General features: G+C 37.3%; 1 protein-coding gene across 1 annotated transcript in view; it reads left to right on the forward strand.

Annotated features, from left to right (window-relative positions):
- The window catches only part of cntnap2a (contactin associated protein 2a), a 394,941-nt gene that overhangs the window by 197,870 nt on the left and 175,987 nt on the right, over window positions 1–21,084 (forward strand). Inside the window, exons 8-9 of the mRNA XM_051882071.1 lie at window positions 290–548; window positions 19,263–19,412. Of these exons, the coding sequence (XP_051738031.1) occupies window positions 290–548; window positions 19,263–19,412 (409 nt within the window). The remainder of the gene's footprint in view (window positions 1–289; window positions 549–19,262; window positions 19,413–21,084) is intronic.

Genomic DNA, 21,084 nt, shown 5'->3' on the forward strand with positions numbered 1-21,084 from the left:
AAATACATTATACAATGTGTTAAATTTGCTGCTGAACAGCCTAAGTTTCTTTGCTGGTTTTTCTTGGTTTAAGATGATCTAAAACTTCTTACGCCCCTTTAAAACCCTCAAAATGGACCAGCATAACTAGCTTGGCCATGTTGGGAGACCTGATTTATTTTTAAGAAGTGATATAATGTTTGATACATATTACATAGAAAACGATTGTATAACCATCTATGTAGGACAGGTCTACACTCTAAACAACATAAATGGTTTTTAAGTGTTTTGTATCCTGCCTTATTTTCAGCGCAACCTGACGTTCTCCTGCGTGGACACGCACACGTTCCCCGTCTTCTTCAATGGCACAAGCTTTCTGCAGCTGCCGGGGAGGAGGGACCACAATATGGTGTCTGTGGGATTCCAGTTCCGTTCCTGGAACCCCAGCGGCCTGCTCCTGTTCAGCTCCTTGGCAGATGGAATGCTGGAATTGGCTCTAAACGATGGAAAAGTCACAGCGCACATTAACGTCACCCAGCAGAAAAACATGCGCGTGGACATTGCATCAGGTGAGCTGACATTCTTCACCCACACAGACACAGTGGTTGTTACATAGAGGTCTCATAAGGTTTCATCAGCCTCTTTTTTATATTAAAAAAACTGTTGTTTTTCTAGCATAGTAGCACCTTGCTGATAAATTACTTAATGTTTTATTTGTGTATGTTAAAATAGTATATGATCAATCAGCAGCAGTTGTAGCTATTATAAAGTTGCATCATGTCCCAGAGTTAAACTTTACTGCTCAGGTTTGTCCTTTATTGCTTAAAGTCAACATGAATTTGCATACACAATGCATTTAATTCTATAATTTTTTGAGTGAAACAGAAATGAGAAATATCAAAGTATCAAATTTGATCAAAGTACTGTATAAAATAGGATACATTTTATTTAGTTATAAACTTTGTCTCATCTCTCTTAAAGTATCTTAAAGGCACAATATGTAAGATTTTTGGATTAAAATATCCAAAAACCACTAGAACAATGTTATATATTTAGTTGACTTGTGTACTTACATTATCCCAAATATTTCCAAGAATGTTTAAAATCCAAAGAAATAAGCAATTTTAATCAGGACACAAACCATGTCCGTGCGTCACCTATTAATGACATCATACCCACCCTCGATTTCCATTTTATTTTGTAGAAAACATGGACACACCAAAGACGCTTTAATATATTTTGTGTTTTATTAGACAGGTGAGCAACTGTCCATTCATCGACAGAAAACTAATCATTGTTATATAGCTCAGCACAGTAAGTCTTATTGTTTAAATCTCATTTTCTTGATTTACCGCGAGTACCATGTTTTACCACGCTTAATATCAATCTAGCTTACTGCAGTGTGCAGCAAGTGTCTCATAGTAGCCACCGAGCAGATGCACAAAGTAGCATTATAACAACACACAAATGTATCAATATGATAAAACAGTGCTGCGTTACCCCACATACGCTTGACCGGAAGAAGCAGAAGCGCCCATCTGCGGCATAATAAAAGCTCTACTGCTCTCGAGTCAAAACAGCTTTCAGCCACACCCTGCTTCATGCTACAGTAATGTTAATAAATCTTTAATACATTAGTTCATCCATGAATATGGTGAAGACAACACCTCCCATGATTCCACGAAATCAAGGCATCATCAAGCTACGACTTTGTTTTGAATAAGCAACCTCTAGCGCAAAAAAATTACATATTGTGCCTTTAAAATGTAATTTTGATAACATAGCCTGAATCATTTGGTCTTAGAAGAATTGGATGAAAAATGTTTGAGTTCATATTGAAATCTCATCACTGTCTGGAAGAAACAATTGAGATATTAAAGAGGCTAGGCTTCATCTTAATGAAATTGTCCTTTTTTGTTGACGTAAGATGTGTCTTTGTCAGTCTAAAGGAGAGCATTAGTCCAAAGACATCTATAGACATTCTGGACACACTCACCAAAGTCCTGTGCTAATAGGCCATTAGGATAAAGGGTAGTTATTCTTACATTGTTAACCTCAAGGCTAATTGGGCTCCGCCTCTATGGAATCCTTTATCTCTTTTAAGAAAAGCAAATTGACTCCACATTGAACTCCAGCATGGAAAAGTCAGGTAATAACTTGAAGTTCCATGCATAGTAAGTGCTCAGTGACAGCTGTGAGATTAATGTTGTGGTTTGACCTCAGCTAATAGGTCTACAGGATCTGAAATTTCGATCCTGTTTCAGACTTCAGCATGTTATTGGATTTAATGGATCAATTGTGGACTTTATCAATGAAAGAATTGATATGGGGTGTCACGTATTCTTTTGTACCACAGAGCAAAGTACTAAGGTAACCATGGCACTATGATTAGTTGGGTTGAGTGAACCCATTTGTTGTCTGATATATTATATGACTCCCCCCATCTCCCCCCCCCTTGGAATTATTCCTTTTTTTCATTGAATATCAATGAATCACATGACTCTACTGCACACAATCTTCATTTTCTATGAAAGTCACTCAAATTCTTTAAGATTCCATATTCGAACCCTAATATATTTGTCGATATAATTTTAGACCTGTTTATACGCGTGGTTGGATAGCAGAGGTTTTCTTGTTAATCTGACGTGGGGTATTAGAATGCAAATTGAGTGTAGTTTTAAGAGCTTTGATTTTTTCCTCCTCCATCTGCAGAGAATCGTTAGCTGAAGAAATATTACCTTGACAAATTAATAAATGATTGCCTTAGTCATGCTTCTTGAATACTTTAGTTCTGGCGAGTAGATGTTGAATTGAGAGCATTCATGATCAATCTTTCTTCATAAATGGCTGATAAGGTTTATGGAAATGCTGCAATGAATTGCTAATCCTTACAGCGTCAAATTCTACAACACCTGATCATTTTCTGTCAACTGCTAGTTGAACAATGTTTATTAAACCAAAAAGGTAGCCATTAATTCTGGTTCATAATGGCTTATTAATGACTCTCTTTAGTACATGGAAATGCAGTTATATTTCTATTTCATAATAAATAAATTATTTAAAAATGCTTGCAAAAGGTCTTTTTGAGGTGGAATAAATGTAATTTAATAATTACTATAACTGTATAAGAGACAGCTATATATATATAAAGATGTGGTGACATTTAATTTATTTATTGTTATAAAACATTACTGACAAAATGTATCATGTGCCATTAGTCAGTACCATTGCCAGTCAGAACTGACTCATTACATCCAATCATTCTGATTCTGGAATCAGATTGTGCTTTAACACTTTGATTCACTATAACGATTTATAAGAATCATTCGTTCAGGAATTGAATTCACTGAAGATAACCGTTCATAAGCATAATTTGTTCAGGAATCGCACCACACTGATTTCTCTGTATGTTTTTGATTCACTGAAGATAACAGTTGAGGCATCATTTGTTTGGGAATTGCACTACACTGATTGCGCTGTATGTTTTTGATCCACTAAAAAAAATGCTTATACAGTAAGAGTCATTCGTTCAGGAATCAGAATACTTTGATTGTGCTGAATGATTTTGTTTCACTAGAAAGATCAGTTTGTAAGTCATTCTTTCGGGAATCAGACTACTGTACACTGATTGTATCAGACTACTGTACACTGTATGTTTTTTTTATTCACTAAAAGGAACCATTCATAAGAATCATTTTGTTCAAGAATCAAGAATTAAGTTGTGGGCTTTGAAGTCCGTGTCCTTTGAAGGATGCAGTCCCTGAATTGGGACACAGCTAGTGTAGTGTGATTCCTGAAAGACACGGACTTCAAAGCCCACAACTTCGAAGTCCTTGAAGGTCTAAAGCATTGTTAAATGGGACGGTCTAGCCTATGGAGGATTGCTCTTGTCACCTAGCAAGTGTGACAGCCGCTGTTGATGAGCGGCAGGAACATTTGCACTGGACTTTTTTGAAAGTTATATTAAACTTGTCTAATTATGTTCACCTTGGTCAATTTAAGTACATAATAAAGAGTATAAACTATCTATAAAATCACATCTTAGTAAGTTATGTTTACATTTGATTTTTTTTACATTTAACACTGTAAAACCCGATAAGTTACAGTAACTCAAACCATTTGAGGAAACCAACTGCCTTAAACCATTTAAGTTATAAAACCAAGTATGAGTATTATAAACTCAGATACATTAAGTTAAATTCACTTATATTTTAGTGTTGGTTTAGTCAATTATTAGAGTAAACTCAACTTAAGGATTTTAAGTTTATTCCACTCATTCAGTTTGTCTTAACAACTATATAGCTACTTAAATGGTTTGAGGAAACAGATTGCCTTAAATGGTTTAAGTTCATCAAACTCAAAGTAATAAAAGTTACATAAGACTATAAGCAAAAACTAACATTAGTACAAAACACAGTGATGACAGAACAGGAGCACTGTAAAACTCAAGTTCAGAATACTCAAAACATTTAAGTAAACTAACTCATTCTTTTTTTAAGTTAGTAGAACTTTTTATTATTATTATTATTGCAGGAAACTGCATTTTAGTGTGATTTTTTTTTTTTTTTGTCCCCATGAGCGCAAGTATGCGCATGTGAGAAACGTTTATGGAATTGCACGTTATTCTGTTCCATTAATAACTGGAATTGAAACATCAAGTGCTGCTGGACCTAAAGTGGTCCTTCCCATAATGATGTAGGGTAGGAGAATGATCCAGACATCATTCAGTCTAGTAAGGTCATATAGTAAACTTTCATCTCTATTGTGTGAATATTTTTTTCACCTTAGCAGCTCAGCCAGTTTGCCTGCTGGCTCCATCCTTTTCTTGTCCAGGTTAAAGGTCCATTCTGCTTGTCTTGAGCTGCAAATTGGCTTTGGAAATGTGGATGAGGAGTCTGATAGTGTCGTAAATGAGCGAAGTCTTGCTAATAGGCCGCAGTTAAGTCAAATTCCAGAGGGGACACTTGTGTAATTGCCATCTTCTTACTTTTACTCATCATTTCACCAATTCAGTGCATTTTCAAACTAGTGATTTAAATGCATTGAGTTTTCATCATCTTTTTCTTTAAGCGCTGAAGATTAATGGCTGACACGTTAAGTTAATTGACATGAATGACTCAGTGTGGCGAATCCGTTTGTAATAGGTGGAATGGTACCATGCTAGGGATTAGAACTTCCCCACTGAATCTAAATTATTCAAGATGAGTCATGCAAAACATATCAGACATGTTTTTTGGAATTAACAGCCTTGGAGAACCAATATATTAAAGCCCCATTTTTGTGTTCAAACGAGAATTATTATGATGGTATCGACATCTTGTGCTGGTAAGTTTCTTAGTGTTTTTCAGCATTTAATCATCATCTCTCAGGAGCCAATGGCGAGTACTGATTGCTTCCCTTAGTAACAGATAATTAGTCATAATTAGGTGGCTTTACAGCAAGGTTGTTGCCATGGCAATCAAGTGCACAGTTGTCAAGAGATTGATGCAACTTTTGAGATGTTCTCCAATTAAGCATGAGGAATGAAAAGTGAAAATATGTTTGCTTTTGTTTGTTTTCCACTTATTTCCTTATGGACCCAGGTAGAGTTTGTCAAACGCTGTTGTTTACAGTAAAATTGTTAATCATCATAATGATACTGTCAGGAAATGGATGTTAAATCTTTAGCGTTAGGACGCTAATGCTCCGATGTGCCGGTGGTGTGGAGTGGTTTAAAATAGGTTCCTTTACACATTTGTTTTCCTTTTAATCGTTAGTGCCGTTATACCCTTTAAGCAAAACTAATAGGTATTCGGAGCTTTGCTGCATGTTCAATTACAACCGAAATTGACAGGGCGACTGAAAATTGCCAGTGATTTTCCACTCATGAAATGTAAGCCTGTAAGTACAACACTGACAAGTTATGTTGCTGACAGTTTGATGAATCGCACCGATCACAGACCTGTTCCATTGTGTTAATGGGATAATTTGGAAAAAAACCTTCTGATTGTCATGCTCGGTGGCGTTTGTTTTGCTCCTTATATGCATTCAGCTGGCTCTTTCCGTGGCTCCAGCTAAGGTATGATACCTTCAAGGCATGTGAACTCAGAAGACTGAAAGAACTGCCAATTGCCTTTCTCCTTTCCTCTCTCACTATTCTATCATATATTGATCCCTCTTGTTTAAGTGAATCTGTTTTCTTTGAAATTTATGAAGCCCTCTAGCGCTTATGAATTTGAGTTGACTCTGTGCTTCGGTCTTAAATATTTGCCCCTCCGAGGTAATTTGAGAGGCTTTTCAATCCAGGCGGAAGGCAATTTAGCAAGCTCATAAACTGGGACAATATAACATTATAATCATAGTAAGGTATAGTGTTTGCCCTATGATTCCCTTGGGGGATCTCCATTATTGCAGTGTATTCCTATTCAATATTGAACTTTCAGCTCCACCAAGAAAGTTAAGGTGAACGGACATTTGGGTTTATTACTTGCTATTTATTACCACATTGAAATGACAGAGAGTTGTGTCGATTTCTGCAGAATTGCGCCACACACGCCCGGCATCTTGTATGTTTTTTTTTTTTTTTTTTCTCAAATATTTGGGCTATTTTAATTATGCTTTCAGCTTTTAGCAAGAATATTGTACTCTCAGCTCATATTTTATCGTATTTAAATGTATTTCAGAGAATTTTTTTTTTTTTTTTTCTTACAAAAAACAAACAAACAGCAAAATCATGTTTCTTTACACCAAATCAGCATATCTTGTTACGTTGAAGACTGGATGGCTACTAAAAATTTAGATTAGCGTCACAAGAATAAATTACATATTAAAATTTATTAAAATTGAAATGGCTATAATATTTCACAATATTGCTGTTTTATTGTATTTTTGATCAAATAAATGCAGCTTTGGTAAGCATAAGAAACTTGAAAAAACAAAAAAACAAAACATGATTTCAAAAATATGAAAAAAATCTTACTGACCCCAAACTTTTGAACGTTGTATGTGATTTTTTTTAAATTATTATTTATTTTTATTTTTTTTATTGTCGAAGGAAAGACTCAAATGTCATTGTTGACATTATATGCATTTTAACTCAGTAGCTGGAAAATGTTTTTGCATCTTAAGCAAAGAATATTAAGAGAGCAAGAGCAAGAATATTAAATGTAAACATGCGATTTTCTTATATGCCACCTTTTATGACATCTTTTTTGTTGTGTTGTTTTCTTCAGATGGATGGATGTTCGCAATGTTTTATTTAGGTCTGCTCTTTCATTCCCTTTTCAATTTTTGTTTAGAGAACTGCATGTTTCAGTGCATAATAGAGGCTTTTATTCATCAGTGAGCGTTCATGAATGTCAACTTCATTAGTTTCATAGCAGAAAAAGCTAGAAAAAACAAGTAACTAAAATAAAAGAAGAAATGTATCAATAGAAAACCTTGTGCATCATCACGGTGTGGTGAATATAATCACACAGACTGATTTTTATTTTTTCCAGAAACTTCTTAACACCTGGTTTATAGAGGATTGGTTTCAAAGGCTTGTATATTGTGTCTTAAGAGTCTCCATCTCCAAATGATGAAGGAGTTTGTGTATAGATGGCAGAATGGATGTGATGCAGCCATTTCTTACATTGTTCAGGGAGGTTGTGATGTTAATTTCCTGTATACTCTCATGCTCTGAGTGAATTCCAAGTTAGTGAATGATCTTGATGGATGTTGTGCAATAATTCATTGATCTTTCAGGGATGTTTGTTCAAAGTGGGCCTCAAAAGCTGCACTGAATCGTTCCTTAACAGCTTCTTTGCTTTCAAACCACTTCTTCCTGTTTGCTTTCCTTCCTCTTCAGCCAAAATGAACAGATGCCTCACGTAGCCTTTTTCAACAGAGAGAGCCATTTTCTCTGTTCCAAAACCCAGTGCACTGTCTACAGAGGCAGCATTTTAAAGCATTATAGGTGCGTTTCCTGTGTGTAGGCTGTTCCAAACCTTCTTTTGGCCTTCTCAGGCAGAAACACATGTACAGTATCCTTCATAGAGAAAGAAAATCACATCATGCATTGTATCAAGCTCAATGAAATAATAAATCCAACATGGCAAGTGATAAAAGAAAAATGTAGATCATAATAAATATAGTTCATTCAATAGTTCAGGCTAATTACAATCAAAGATTTTACCCAGTATTTTTGTGCGCTGTGTATTTTCATGCTTATTGGTACTTTATTAAAGTTAGTCACATGCTAACATCAGACTCTATTAAAATCTCTTTCCAAATAATATTTTAAAATTTTGCTTTCGATTTAGTACAGTGCTAATTAAATTTTTGAACATCATGTTGTTTTTAATAATATGACTGTAACGAAGTTCATTGATAAGGGAAGAAGGAGCCGGGAACTGGCAAATGTTTAACATAACTTAAATCACCAAATAAACAAACAACAAAGCGAAAGTAAAGCGGCAGCCCCTCATGGACGGCTGCCGCATAAACTAAAACAAAACAACTACAAAAAGCCCAGGCCTGGTCCTCTTTCATCCTTCACTGTTGTCACTGCTCGGAGCTCCTCAGTGGGACTCGAGACCAATGTGGCGCGCAGGTGATGCTCATTAGGACTCACACCACCACATAGTTGCCCTACTTGCCACATACCCCCATCGCCCCTCGCAGGCCAAGGGTACCCACAAAACTACGCTGTACTTGTCATGTCGACCACAGCACCTGGGGGTAAGGACAGACGAGGGAAGAGACGGAAATGAGAGAGGGGAGAAAAAAACTCCTGGTCCAGTTCCCAAAACACACTGCTGCTTGGTCCTTAACCAGCCAGGAGAACTTCTTCGCGATTCCTAACTGTGCCACTGGATACCCCCTCGGTGGACGGCCTTTGACTCATCCGCCCCCTGGTGGATGGTGACGGCTCTTCCGACGTTGGAAGGTGGCAGCAGACTCTAAACCTCTGGCGAACCTCCGTCCCCTCACGGATGGCAGCCACCCCTCCAGAACCCAGGCGGATGGCAGCGTGCTCTTCCGTACCCCTGGCAAGTCATTCCAGCCCACAGCCTCAAGCGTCCATGGAAGCAGACTCTGCTCTATCTGTGCTCGATGGATTCCCCACATCAGCGAGGGCTTTTTGAAAGGGCTTTTCACGTTCCTCCCAGATTTTGGCACCACTGTAACGAAGTACGTTGATGATGGGAGAAGGAGGCGGGAGGCGGTGAACGTTCAACATAACATTAATCACCAAATAAACAAACAACAAAGTGAAAGTAAAGGAGAAGCCCCTCACGGATGACTGTGGCATAAACTATATAAAACAACAACATAAAGTCCAGGCCTTCACTGTTGTCACTCCTCCTTTTATCCTTCTGGAGCTCCTCCGTGGAACTCGAGACCGGTGTGGTCGGTTGCTCCGTTCCCACGGCTCTTGGCCCCACCCTGCTTACCACAATGGCACTATTTCATGCAGTATATGTAGGCCTAAATTAATATTAATAATTATTTATTATTTTGAAAGTTTGTTTGGTATATTTAATGTTTCATAAAAAAGTATTTTATGCTCAAGACCAAAAATACAGTAAAAACAGTAATATAGTGAAATATAAAAATTTCACATAACTGTTTTCTATTTTCATATATTTAAAAATGTAAATTATTTCTATAATAGCAAAGCTGAATTTTTAGCTGCCATTACTGATTACGGTAGTAACATTTCTTATTATTATCAATGTTTAAAACATTTGTACTGTTTAATATTTTTATAGAGACCATGATACGTTTTTTATCCGTGATTCTTTGATGAATAGGCATTTATTTGAAATAGAAGCTTTTATAAGATTGTAAACGTCTTTGCTGTCACTTTTGATAAATTTAATGCATTCTTGTGGAATGAAAGTAATCATCTTTTCCAAAAAAAAAAAAAAAGGAAAGGGGTCATAATTGGAGTCCTTGTAATTAAAAATTTTGAAAACCACTGTTCCAAATCATTTAATTATTGGATTCCATGATGGTCAGGGTCACTGTGTATGCGGTACGGAGCAGGGCATTGGTATTGGAACAGAGCTATTGTCTTTAGCTCATCCATAATTTACAGAAAGATCAGATAGAGGGTGTCTTATGTCCATGACTTGCCCATTTTTAATAATGTCTGTGTGAGATCTGTTATCTTAGCTGTTCTCTCTCTGATAGTGTCTGTTACAGTGCCCTCTGTTTTATAGCTCATGTCTAGTTAAAAACTCCAGGCCATCCTTTTGCCAAGATGGGGGGAATAAAAAGCTTTGAAAAGCTCAAAGCTTTGACCTGTGAACTTTGCTTAACTGTGTCAATTTTCCAGAGGAAAAACAGGAGGATTGTCTATTTCAGAGCCAGTGCCATGGTCAAATTTTATCAGTCAGAAATAAACAAGAGTTCTCTCTCTAGTTTTCCTGTCCCCTTCAGGGTAGTGATAGCTTCAAAAATCAATGTGATATGTGGAGGTGACTGGGAGCAGAGAATATCAGATTTATCCCTCAGGCCTCTGCTGAATTATCCAATGTTCTTGACGTAGCTTCACACAGTCTTTGACATTTACACAGTCTTTTTCACTCATTTTATGTCCTTCCATCAGTTATTTAATAGTAACTTTTTTCTTTTTCATTTTATGTGAATTGATAAAGCTGAAAATTGTCTATATGGTAAGATTTCTTCAGTCTGTGTGTAGCAGTTAAAGGAACACATCCAGTGCTTTTTGTTTCTGATTCTGCGAGGATGAATGTGTGAAGGCCATCGGGTGGTCATGTGTATTTTACATCACTCACAAAAGCCTCTGCAAACAATAATGGCGAATCTGAGCTCCGTTCCCTGGAGCCCACAGGCTGTGCCTCAAGAAATGGACCCTACAACAGGTCAAAGTCAAGATAGAAAGCAAACTGTAGCTTTGTGCCAGGTCAGCTTAGATTTATGAATTAAACAGGATGTGGTCTTAAACAGTGCTTAGACAAATATCAGTGGGTTTTCACTCAAAATAGCTGATGCATTGTCAAAAACGGATAATATGTATGCCCTCTTGGTGGTAAGGTTATTTTATTGCGTCAATAAAGGTCTTTTTGGAGTCCTAACAAAAACAATCTAATTATGAAACTTATTTTAGACATCTTATTATATTTTATTTTGAAGTGCTGTTTCACACACTGCTGTTCACCGCCGTATTTTCTTTTTTTTTTTTGAAGAAGAAGAAATGAATTCTTTTATTCAGCAAAGATGCAATACATTTATTAAAAGTGACAGTAAAGACATTTATAATGTTACAAAAGATTTCTCTTTCTAATGCATTCTGTTCTTTTGAACTTTCTATTCATCAAAGAATCCTGACAAATATGTGTTATGGTTTCCACAAAAAATATTAAGCAGTGCAACTGTTTTCAACATTGATAATAATAAGAAATGTTTCTTGAGCACAGAGTTGGCATATTAGAAGGATCATGTGACACTGAAGACAGGAATACTGACTTCTGAATATTCAGCTTTGCCATCACAGGAATATATTACATTTTAAAATATATTTAAAAAAAAAATTAAATTAAATTGTAATAATATTTTACAATATTACTACTGCAGTTTTTTTCGGTCTAGGTGAGCAACAGGGCCTGCTTTCAAATATATATATATATAAAAAAAAAAACTTACCGACCCCAAAATATTTGAACGGTAGTGTATTTTTGTCACAAAGCATTTTGAAAGGTACAGATTCCAGTCATCAGGTTTATATAAAAGAACTTTAACTAAACAGCGGCATCACTTTTGTGTGAAAACTGTCTCATTAACCACCCACAAAGCAGTTTAACTAGGTCCAAATGTGATGAATTTTCACTGTGTCATTATTTTCAGTGCAAACAAGCCTCCATTTTATGCCAATTCAGCTCCATAATGTGCCTTATTCACAAGGCTCATTGTGCTAGTGACATTGAGTTTGAAAGGGATGTTTGTGTGCATTTTCTATTGCGTTTTTGCTGTTACCTGATTTGCATAAGTCCGTCAGTGAATCAGACACTAAAACTACACGTGCAAAATTGCTGCACAATTCATTCTCGCTGAATTTCCTCCAAAAGTTTAGCCTGTGAAATTTGTAGAAAATCAGAATTGGTCACATAACCAAGACCTCCCTCGGATAAGTCATTAATATTCTTCTGTGGTATGGACAGAAGAGGCCTGATACATATTTCATAATTTCTCTCTTTGTGTTTAAAATAGCGGCTTCTAAGACAATTTCAGACACTCTAGTATCAAAAAACATATTCATAGAAAAGCAGAAGTTTGAAGTTCTTGCTCTCCCAAGAGCGCTCTTTCCTGGCAAAGCCTAACATTAATCATGGTTTGGTGTCTGTGAACCTCTGAGTAGTGAGGAAGCGGGAACTTTCCCAGCAATCCTTTTTGATGACATTATTGCATCTGGGGCTTCTTGGCTTGAGCCGTTTGCAGCCCTATCCAGACCCACATACTCAAATATCAGACTTACCATGATGACAAATAGAGCTGGAGGCTGTGCATTGCTGTAATTGCATCACTACCTTTGAACCCCATATGAGGATGCACCTGCTTTTTAAAGGGCGCCGAGTCCTTCAAATGTCATTCACACTTTAATGATTTTGTGAGACTGGAATCCACGAGACATTTATCAAAATATATTTGGGAGGTGTTGTCTATGGGCATACTGTCAATGGAGTTCATTTATATTGGAACAGAGAGGCTAAATATGTGTGTGTGATACTGATGAGCTGAAGGTCATCATGGGAAAGTTGATTAAGCAGGTAGAAAAGTAATGACTGTTGGTTGATCCGTCAGAGTTCAAGGGACCCACTTTGTGTTAACAGAGGGTTTCCTCCTGTCTTAATTAATCTGTGAAGATGGGTAATGACCGCAGGGTCTCTCACAGACTCATACAGGGATGCTGCCCTTTCACACCAATGTAGTGTAATTAGGTGAGTTGCAAAAGGCTGATCGCAGTGATGATGTGGAGGTGTATATCAAGACACCGTTCTGACCTAATTAGAGCACCTTTGAGTGTATTATGGTTACACTGAGGGAATTTTTTATGAAACATTGTTTTTGTTGTTGTTGTTACTTTTTATGGTTGGAGGGCATTTGGGGTGGATATTGTAAATAGAAATGTATCACAATATTCTAGAATTGTACTAATGATTGTTTTTTGTTGTTGTTGTTGTTTTATGAAACAGTATTAAAAAAGGCTTAAAATTATTATAGACCTTTCATGAATTGTTAAACAGTTATAAACACTGATTAATGATATATTTAACATGATTTTTTGTACCACAAACATGCAACGAAGCTTCTGTTGTTTTAGATGAGTAACAAAGAAGCTGATAAAAACTTTTGCTTTAATTAATTTACCCACAAATGTGCATAACTCTGATGCATATCATGTAAAATAAATATATATTTTTTTCTTTCATACACAGTAGTCAGTGATAGTTTTAATTACTGTCTGAATGATAGAGAAGGCTCACAGCGTAAATGTTCCTCTCATTACTAAACTGTTCAGTCAGAATGTTTATTATTCAAAATAAACATCATTTGATTTACAAAACTGACAAGTGTTGTGTTGGTGATCAGAGAGATTATACGTCATTAATTACCAAGAGTATTTTATGCTTTTTCACTATAGAAAACTGTTATTAAGAGAACACTTAAAGGGTTAGTTCACCCAAAAATGAAAATTCTGTCATTAATTACTCACCCTCATGTCGTTCCACATCCGTAAGACCTTCGTTCATCTTCGGAACACAAATTAAGATATTTTTGAAAAAAAACGGTGGCTCAGTGAGGCCTCCATTGACAGTTAAGTTAATTTACACTTTCAAATGCCCAGAAATGTACTAAAGACAGATATTTAAAACAGTTCATGTGACTACAGTGGTTCAACCTTAATGTTATGAAGCAACGAGAATACTTTTTGTGCGCCAAAAACACTAAAATAACGACTTTATTTAACAATATCTAGTGATGGGCGATTTCAAAACACTGCTTGATGAAGCTTCGAATCTTAACAAATCTTTTGTTTCGAATCAGTGGTTCGGAGCGTGTATCAAACTGCCAAAGTCACGTGAACCATTGAAATTTCGAAACACTTATGACGTAACAAAGCCTCGTTTACTGAAATCAAGTGACTTTGGCAATTTGATACACGCTCTGAACCACTGATTCGAAACAAAAGATTTGTAAAGCTTCAAAGCTTCATGAAGCAGTGTTTTGAAATCGCCCATCACCAGATATTGTTGAATAAAGTGTTTATTTTGTGTTTTTTGATGCACAAAATGTATTTTTGTTGCTTCATAACATTAAGGTTGAACCACTGTAGTCACATGAACTGTTTTAAATATGTCTTCAGTAACTTTCTGGGCATTTGAAAGAGTTCATTATCTTGCTGTCAATGGAGGCCTCACTGAGCCATCAGATTTTATCAAAAATATCTTAATTTGTGTTCCGAAGATGATCGAAGGTCTTACGGGTGTGGAACGACATGTGGGTGAGTAATTAATGACAGAATTTTCATTTTTTGGGTGAACTAACCCTTTAATATGCAACATTACACACTGAGTTCATATTCTGGATTCATCATCTTTCCTACTGTACTGATGCAAGCTTTACAAGCCTTCAGTGCTTTGTTTCAAGATGGAATTCCCTGAAAATAGTTATAACTAGTAAAATAGTTATAACTTCTGAGTTTGTGAGTCTCTTGAATGATTCAAAAGAACCGGTTCAAATCAGTCATTTGTTCATGAATTGGACTACACTGCTTGTGCAGTGCTAGTCTGTTACTGGCACAAGTTTAACCAGCATGAAACTACTTACAGCAGTGGTCTCAAACTGCCGGCCCGCAGGCCATTTACGCCCCCCCTCCCCCTCCACCCGGCCCGCAACTGATCTCAAAAATAAAACATAATCCGGCCCGCTAAATTATTATTATTATTATTATCATTCTCTAGTTGTCTCATACCATATTCCATATTCAAAAGAATGACATGATGAAAAAAAAAAGAGCGCGCAGGCAGATTTGATGAGAGCTGGTTCGGGGCTTTCGTAGTTTATTTGTTGTTCGGCTGCAAAGGACACTGCAGTATTTTTTCGTGGAGTTTAATGGAAACGCTAACTGTCTGATATGCAAAGAAAAAGTCGCCGTTCTAAGGGGCCGTTCACATATCGCGTCACATATGCGGCCGCGCCACTTTCTCCTTCTTTCAAAAGCGCTTTCCCTCCCGTGGTGTCTGTCGTCGCTATGCAACCATGAGCTGCGCTCTCCTCGATGACGAGGAAGTTTCAGCAAAAGAAAAGTTGATTTCTAGTCCTTGCATTAGCTCTACTACTAGATATATTTATGGAGATGAGAAATAAAAACCCGCCCTGTACAGCTATGATCAGCTGTTTGGCTGAGCTTTCGGTGTTGTTAAGGAAAGGCCGAAGCTCATCGGTTGGTCCTTGTCACATGACCTGCGGTGCGCTTGCGGCATTCTAAAAAAGTTGAGATGTTTTCATCTCGCAGCGACATAGGCGCGCCTGGAAAAACGAGCGCACCGCATTCGCGTCGCTTCTATTATGAACACGCTTTCCTAAATTACAGTAAAAGCACTCGCGTGAGCGTCGATTTAAACCACCGAAATGCGTCCGATGCTACCAATAAACGTTACCGATGCTCAAACGGCATCTTGGGCAAATGTGGCTCAGCTGTGTGAGCAGAAGCGCTGCCAGGTGTCTGGCAAGAAATAGAATAGTGTACAAATGTATTCAGGGATTGCATTTGTTCAGTACAGTGTTGTTCAGTGCAAAATTTTGATGTTATTTAAGCTAAAATAAAGGGAAAATATTTGCACTAACTGTTAAAAACTAATACTGTATGTAACAATGTTAGAGACACTGCTGTTTACAAGTATGGCAAAAATATTTTAGTAATGAAATTTGAATGAGAAATAATGCAAAGGAAAGTACATTTTCAGAAATTTTGTGCTTTCTTGTGCTTGACTGTTAAAATGGCCCTTCTATGAGGTGTCAATCACAGAAACGGACCCCAGCCAATTTGAGTTTGAGACCCCTGACTTAAAGCATACCTTATGCTGGTTACCCATCTGGTTATATAAGAGCTAAACCAACTTAACTATGCTGTATTTTTTTCTTCAGGGCATCCCGATATTATCAGATGCAGCTCACACCTTAATCTCATCAGCTTTGTACATCCAACTCTCAGACGTCACTGACACTCATTTGATGTGGTGTTGTCACATTACGGCGCTTAACATAATTTATCATGTACACAAAAGCCATCTGTTTGTCCAACTGTCCCACAGAGACGCTCGTGACAGGCATGTCCAGCTTTCTGCTACACCGTCCGCTTCATACACCTACGCAAGCACAAAATGAACAGAGTTTGAAAGAAACTGATGGATGACTTATGAGTAAATGGCAGAAAGCGCTCTCCCTTCATATCACCAGCAACTTTAGACAAATTTATCAGAGGTAATGGCGTGTAAGGTACTTTGGCCTTGTTCGTACCAAGTGGACTGTGCCCGAGAGTGAGAGCGCTCAGGAAGGAGAGAACAGTTGTTCAGTGTTTTGTGGTGTGTGACAGATACTGGTAAACTGGCCACTGGGGACCTCCAATGAGGTAATGTCTTTCCAGCAGTGCATGATTAATGGTGGAAAGGAATTCATTCCTCTAAGCTAGCATCAACCTGGTTATTATGTTCTGATGACTTTTGCCCTTCACGATGGCATCAGAGTAAATAACACCTCTTTGATTTATCAATCAGAGCTGTCAAATCAGCAGTTGCTGTGGGTTTGTTAACCTCAACCTCCGTCGCATTGAATCCACCCTCAATGGAAACTCTGAGGCTTATTTTATTCTCATTAGCCTTTTGAGCGCAGCAGTCGGATTCCAGAAGTAAAAATCCCATTCACTATATGTATGTGGGTCAATGATGTGACACTCTTTTTTTTTTTTTTTTTTAAACTGAAAATGCAATTTATACATACAATGACCTGAATACACCGCTTCAATGATGAGCATGTTCGTTTTAATTTATTATTGTAATAAGTCCACTGACGGCGAGCTGAAGTTGAACCCAAGTGCAGTATTTATTCAAATGAAACATGAACAAAATAAAGACTTGGCTTGACTTGCTCCATGAACATAGAACTCACCAACAGCGGTTACAGAGAACAAAGCTACACAAAAGATAATGGTAACATGAGGGCTGTATAGCAAATGAGAAATACCTGAACACAATGAAACAATGAACCAATGAGAAAAGAACTGAGAAACACATGACCGAAACAACCAGATCAGAACATGACACATATGCTGCGCCCCAATTCGCTTACTATACGTCCTAAATAGTATTCAAAATTAGAATTAGTGTGTCCCAAATCATAGTATGTTGAAATTAATATTCCAAAGATACCCGGTTGGTCTACTTTTTCCGGTTAGAATCCAAAGTGCAGATCCGTGCACACTCTGACGGCTAATATTGCCCACAACCCATTGCGCTTTGGACGAGGATTCGATTAGAACTACAAACACAAACAAAAAGTGTTTAAAAAAAAAAATTGATGGTTAAGTAGAGAGGTTTACAAAAAAGGGGTTTGGGGTCAGGGTGCACAAGTGTCCGTTAAAGATGCAATTATGACAAAGTAGTATGTCCCAAAGCTTGCCTACTTTTGTTACAAACTCAAAAGTATGTACTTTTTTTTAACAAAAACAGTACATACTGTAACAGTGCATACATAAACATAAGTAGGTGAATTGGGATGCAGCAATAAACAGGGGCAGCACATGGCAAGATCACATAAGAAAAGGGAAATCACAAGACAATGACTATGAGAATTTCAAAACAAAAGACAAGAAAACATGAAACTAAAACTTAAAACCAAATGTAACAGTTATTTTTGGTGGGCTTAAAGGTGATATACACAGGGGTGCACATAACTTTTTTGGTCTGGTTCTCAAGGGAGCACCTGGAGATGTTGCTTGGTACTCACACTTTACGCGACACACATATCCTAAAAGCTGTCCTCATCACTTTCCTCCTGACTGCTCTCCTCACTATCTTCTTTTCTCTCAAATATGGTAGATGATGATAATGATTTTTTATTTTATTTTATTTTATTTTTTTTATTTTACTAACATTAATGACACAGACAACAGCAAGAATATTAGGCTGCTGTCACTTTAAGAAGGAAAGCACGGACCGAATAACTGACACACATCCGGTTTCTTTCTCAACTGTTCACCTGTGACATAACCGAGAGAATACTTGCCGAGACAGGTATTTTGACATAATTTTGTGTGTATGTGTCCGTTCAAGCGCAAGTAAACGTGAAAGAGGAATTAATTTGGTGTTCGAGCGCTGTCTGACTGTGTCTCTCTCTCTCTGCCTGCACGCGTTTCGGGGGGGGTGAGGCTGTGCGCACAGATAACAGCTCGCGAGTCCCGATTTTCGCCTCTTCTTCCACTTTTAAAATCATTTGAATGTGTTAATTGGCGAGACAAAACACTTCCAAATGATAAACTTTCACTCTATGATGGTTAAATTTAGCAGTTAATCCGCGAATCACATGCGTGCCGAACCGTTGGACCTTATCCGTACGGATCACGGATTAACTGTGATCCATTGCACACCTAGTACTTAAAGAACACACTTATCATCATGATTGCTATCTTACCAGAGATGAAGAAAAATCCTACTCCAGTAAATAAACGTGTCCCTGTGAACCGGTCCTCAAAAATGTTGGTACTCAAAAGCGCTTCCCTCCATGTTTTTTTTTCTTTATTATGATATCAGGACTGTTATATTCAGCACATAAGTGGTGCGCATGCGCGGTAAAAATAAACGATGCGCACCTGCGTACCACTTATGTGCACCCCTGGATATAACTGTCCTGATATCATAATGAAGGGAAAAAAAAATCTTTTAAAAGATTAAAAGATTTTAGAAAAAAAGACCCAGTTAAGTAGTTTGGAATTATCTCTTGAAGTCTCTTGTGCTGTATTTATTTGATAATACAGTAAAACTGTAAAATTGTGGCATGACCAATGTGCTAGAAAAAAGAAATCAAACAAGAAATATCATGGAGAAAAACTATCATAACTACTGTAGGTTAATAAGTGGCTTAAAATATCAGATAATTTGACCTTTTTATGACAAGGCTACGGTAAAAAAATTCAAGGTGTATGGAAAGGATATATTTTGACTTGACAGAGTCAACAGTGAAAAGGTTGCAACATTGTTTTGGATATTAGTTTTATAGTTTTCCATCTTTTCTTATAGGTTCTGGTCTGAATGATGGAGAATGGCATGATGTTCGCTTCCTGGCCAAAGAGAACTTTGCCATGCTGACCATTGATGGGGATGAAGCATCAGCTGTGAGAACCAACTCGCCTGTCCAGATCACAACTGGAAGCACGTACCACTTTGGAGGCAAGTTCACAAATTTACAGAGACCAAAACTGAGAATGCCAAAGTACCATAAGAATAGATCTTCTGATCTTCTCACTCTCCCTGGTGTATTGGACGCTGACACTGATTTACAAAGGCCTTTGTATTCGTTTCTGCTGAGAGACCAGCACTAGAAAGGATTTTGAGAACTTGCTTCACTATGCATGCATAAAGACGACTCTTTAAATAAATCAGGATGGCCATGTTGATATGCTTTTATGTTTAATCTTGTTTAATTGGAAAATGAAAGAAAATTAACAAAGGAATGGTCTGCTTAAAAGAAGAAATAATTGGCTGCCCAGATTAGTGTGAACATCTTTCATTGTCTTTTAACTCTCATGAGGGCCAGAGTGTCAAGGCAAAATGTCAGTACAGTTTTGATGTAAGAATGAATGAATAAAAGATTTATCACACGTATTATTTAAAATTCACTTAAAGTCATAACTGCGTCTTCTCGGAAAAACATTGGGCCTCACAATGCAACTGAGATAAAAGTCAAATGCAAGCCAGAGCTTGTCCATCTGAGCCTGGTGGCGAAGCCATCAAAAAGTTTGCTGGGCTTATCGCTGCAGTCTTGAGTTGGTAGTCAGAAGAAGATAGTAAGAAAATCAAGAGCTGTTAGAAGCATCAGTTGTCATGATTTCCCTCAGTCCAAAGATAAAGTAAAGTCAGATAAAGGCTCCGATATACTCTCAGCGAAGTTGTCAGCAGTGAGGAAAAAAAAAACAAGAAAAAAAAAACAGTTACACAAATTAAGATATTTTTAATGAAATCCAAGAGGTATATGACTCATCCATAGACAATAATATAATCAACACTTTCAAGGTCCAGAAAGGTACTGAAGAAATCATTAAAACAGTTGATGTGACTGCAGTGGTTCAACCTTAATTTTATGAAGCGACGAGAATACTTTTTGTGCGCAAAAACAAAACAAAAATAATGACTTTATTCAACAATATCTTCTCTTCTGTGTCATTCTCATAAGTTGTTTACATCCAGCACTTCCAGGTTCAACGTCTGAATGCTGACTCATTATTAGCTCTCCTGCATGTGTCGTGCTGCTCACGTGTGTAGCTTTGGCCAATACTGAGCCGGGATTTGGACATAAACACAGAAGCCTTCACTGTGCTTACTGCGTCACCTTCGTAAAGGATAATGACAGGGAAGAGAAGATATTGTTGAATAAAGTCGTTATTTTTGTTTTGTTTTCGTGCACAAAAATTATTCTCGTCGCTTCATAAAATTAAGGTTGAACCACTGCAGTCACGTCGACTGTTTTAACGATGTCTTTAGTACCTTTCTGGACCTTGAAAGTGTTAATTATATTGCTGTCTATGGACGAGTAATATACCATGTTTATTTATATAGTACTTTATACAATAGATTGCTTTAAAGCAGCGGTGGGGAATGTTGATCTTGGAGGGCCATTGTCCTGCAACCCTGGAAAAAACACTCACCTGCCTGTAACTTTAGTAATCCTGAAGACTTTGATTAGCTTCAGGTGTGTTCAATTAGGGTTGGAGCTAAACTCTGCAGGACAATGGCCCTCCAGGATCAACGATCCCCACCCCTGTGCATTTTTTAGAATTTATACACATTTTGGTGCTTCCATCCATTGTTTTTTTTTTATGTGATATCCCAAAATGTGCACAAA

This window comes from Ctenopharyngodon idella, chromosome 23, assembly GCF_019924925.1.
Source record: "Ctenopharyngodon idella isolate HZGC_01 chromosome 23, HZGC01, whole genome shotgun sequence".
Taxonomy (NCBI): Eukaryota; Metazoa; Chordata; class Actinopteri; order Cypriniformes; family Xenocyprididae; genus Ctenopharyngodon; species Ctenopharyngodon idella.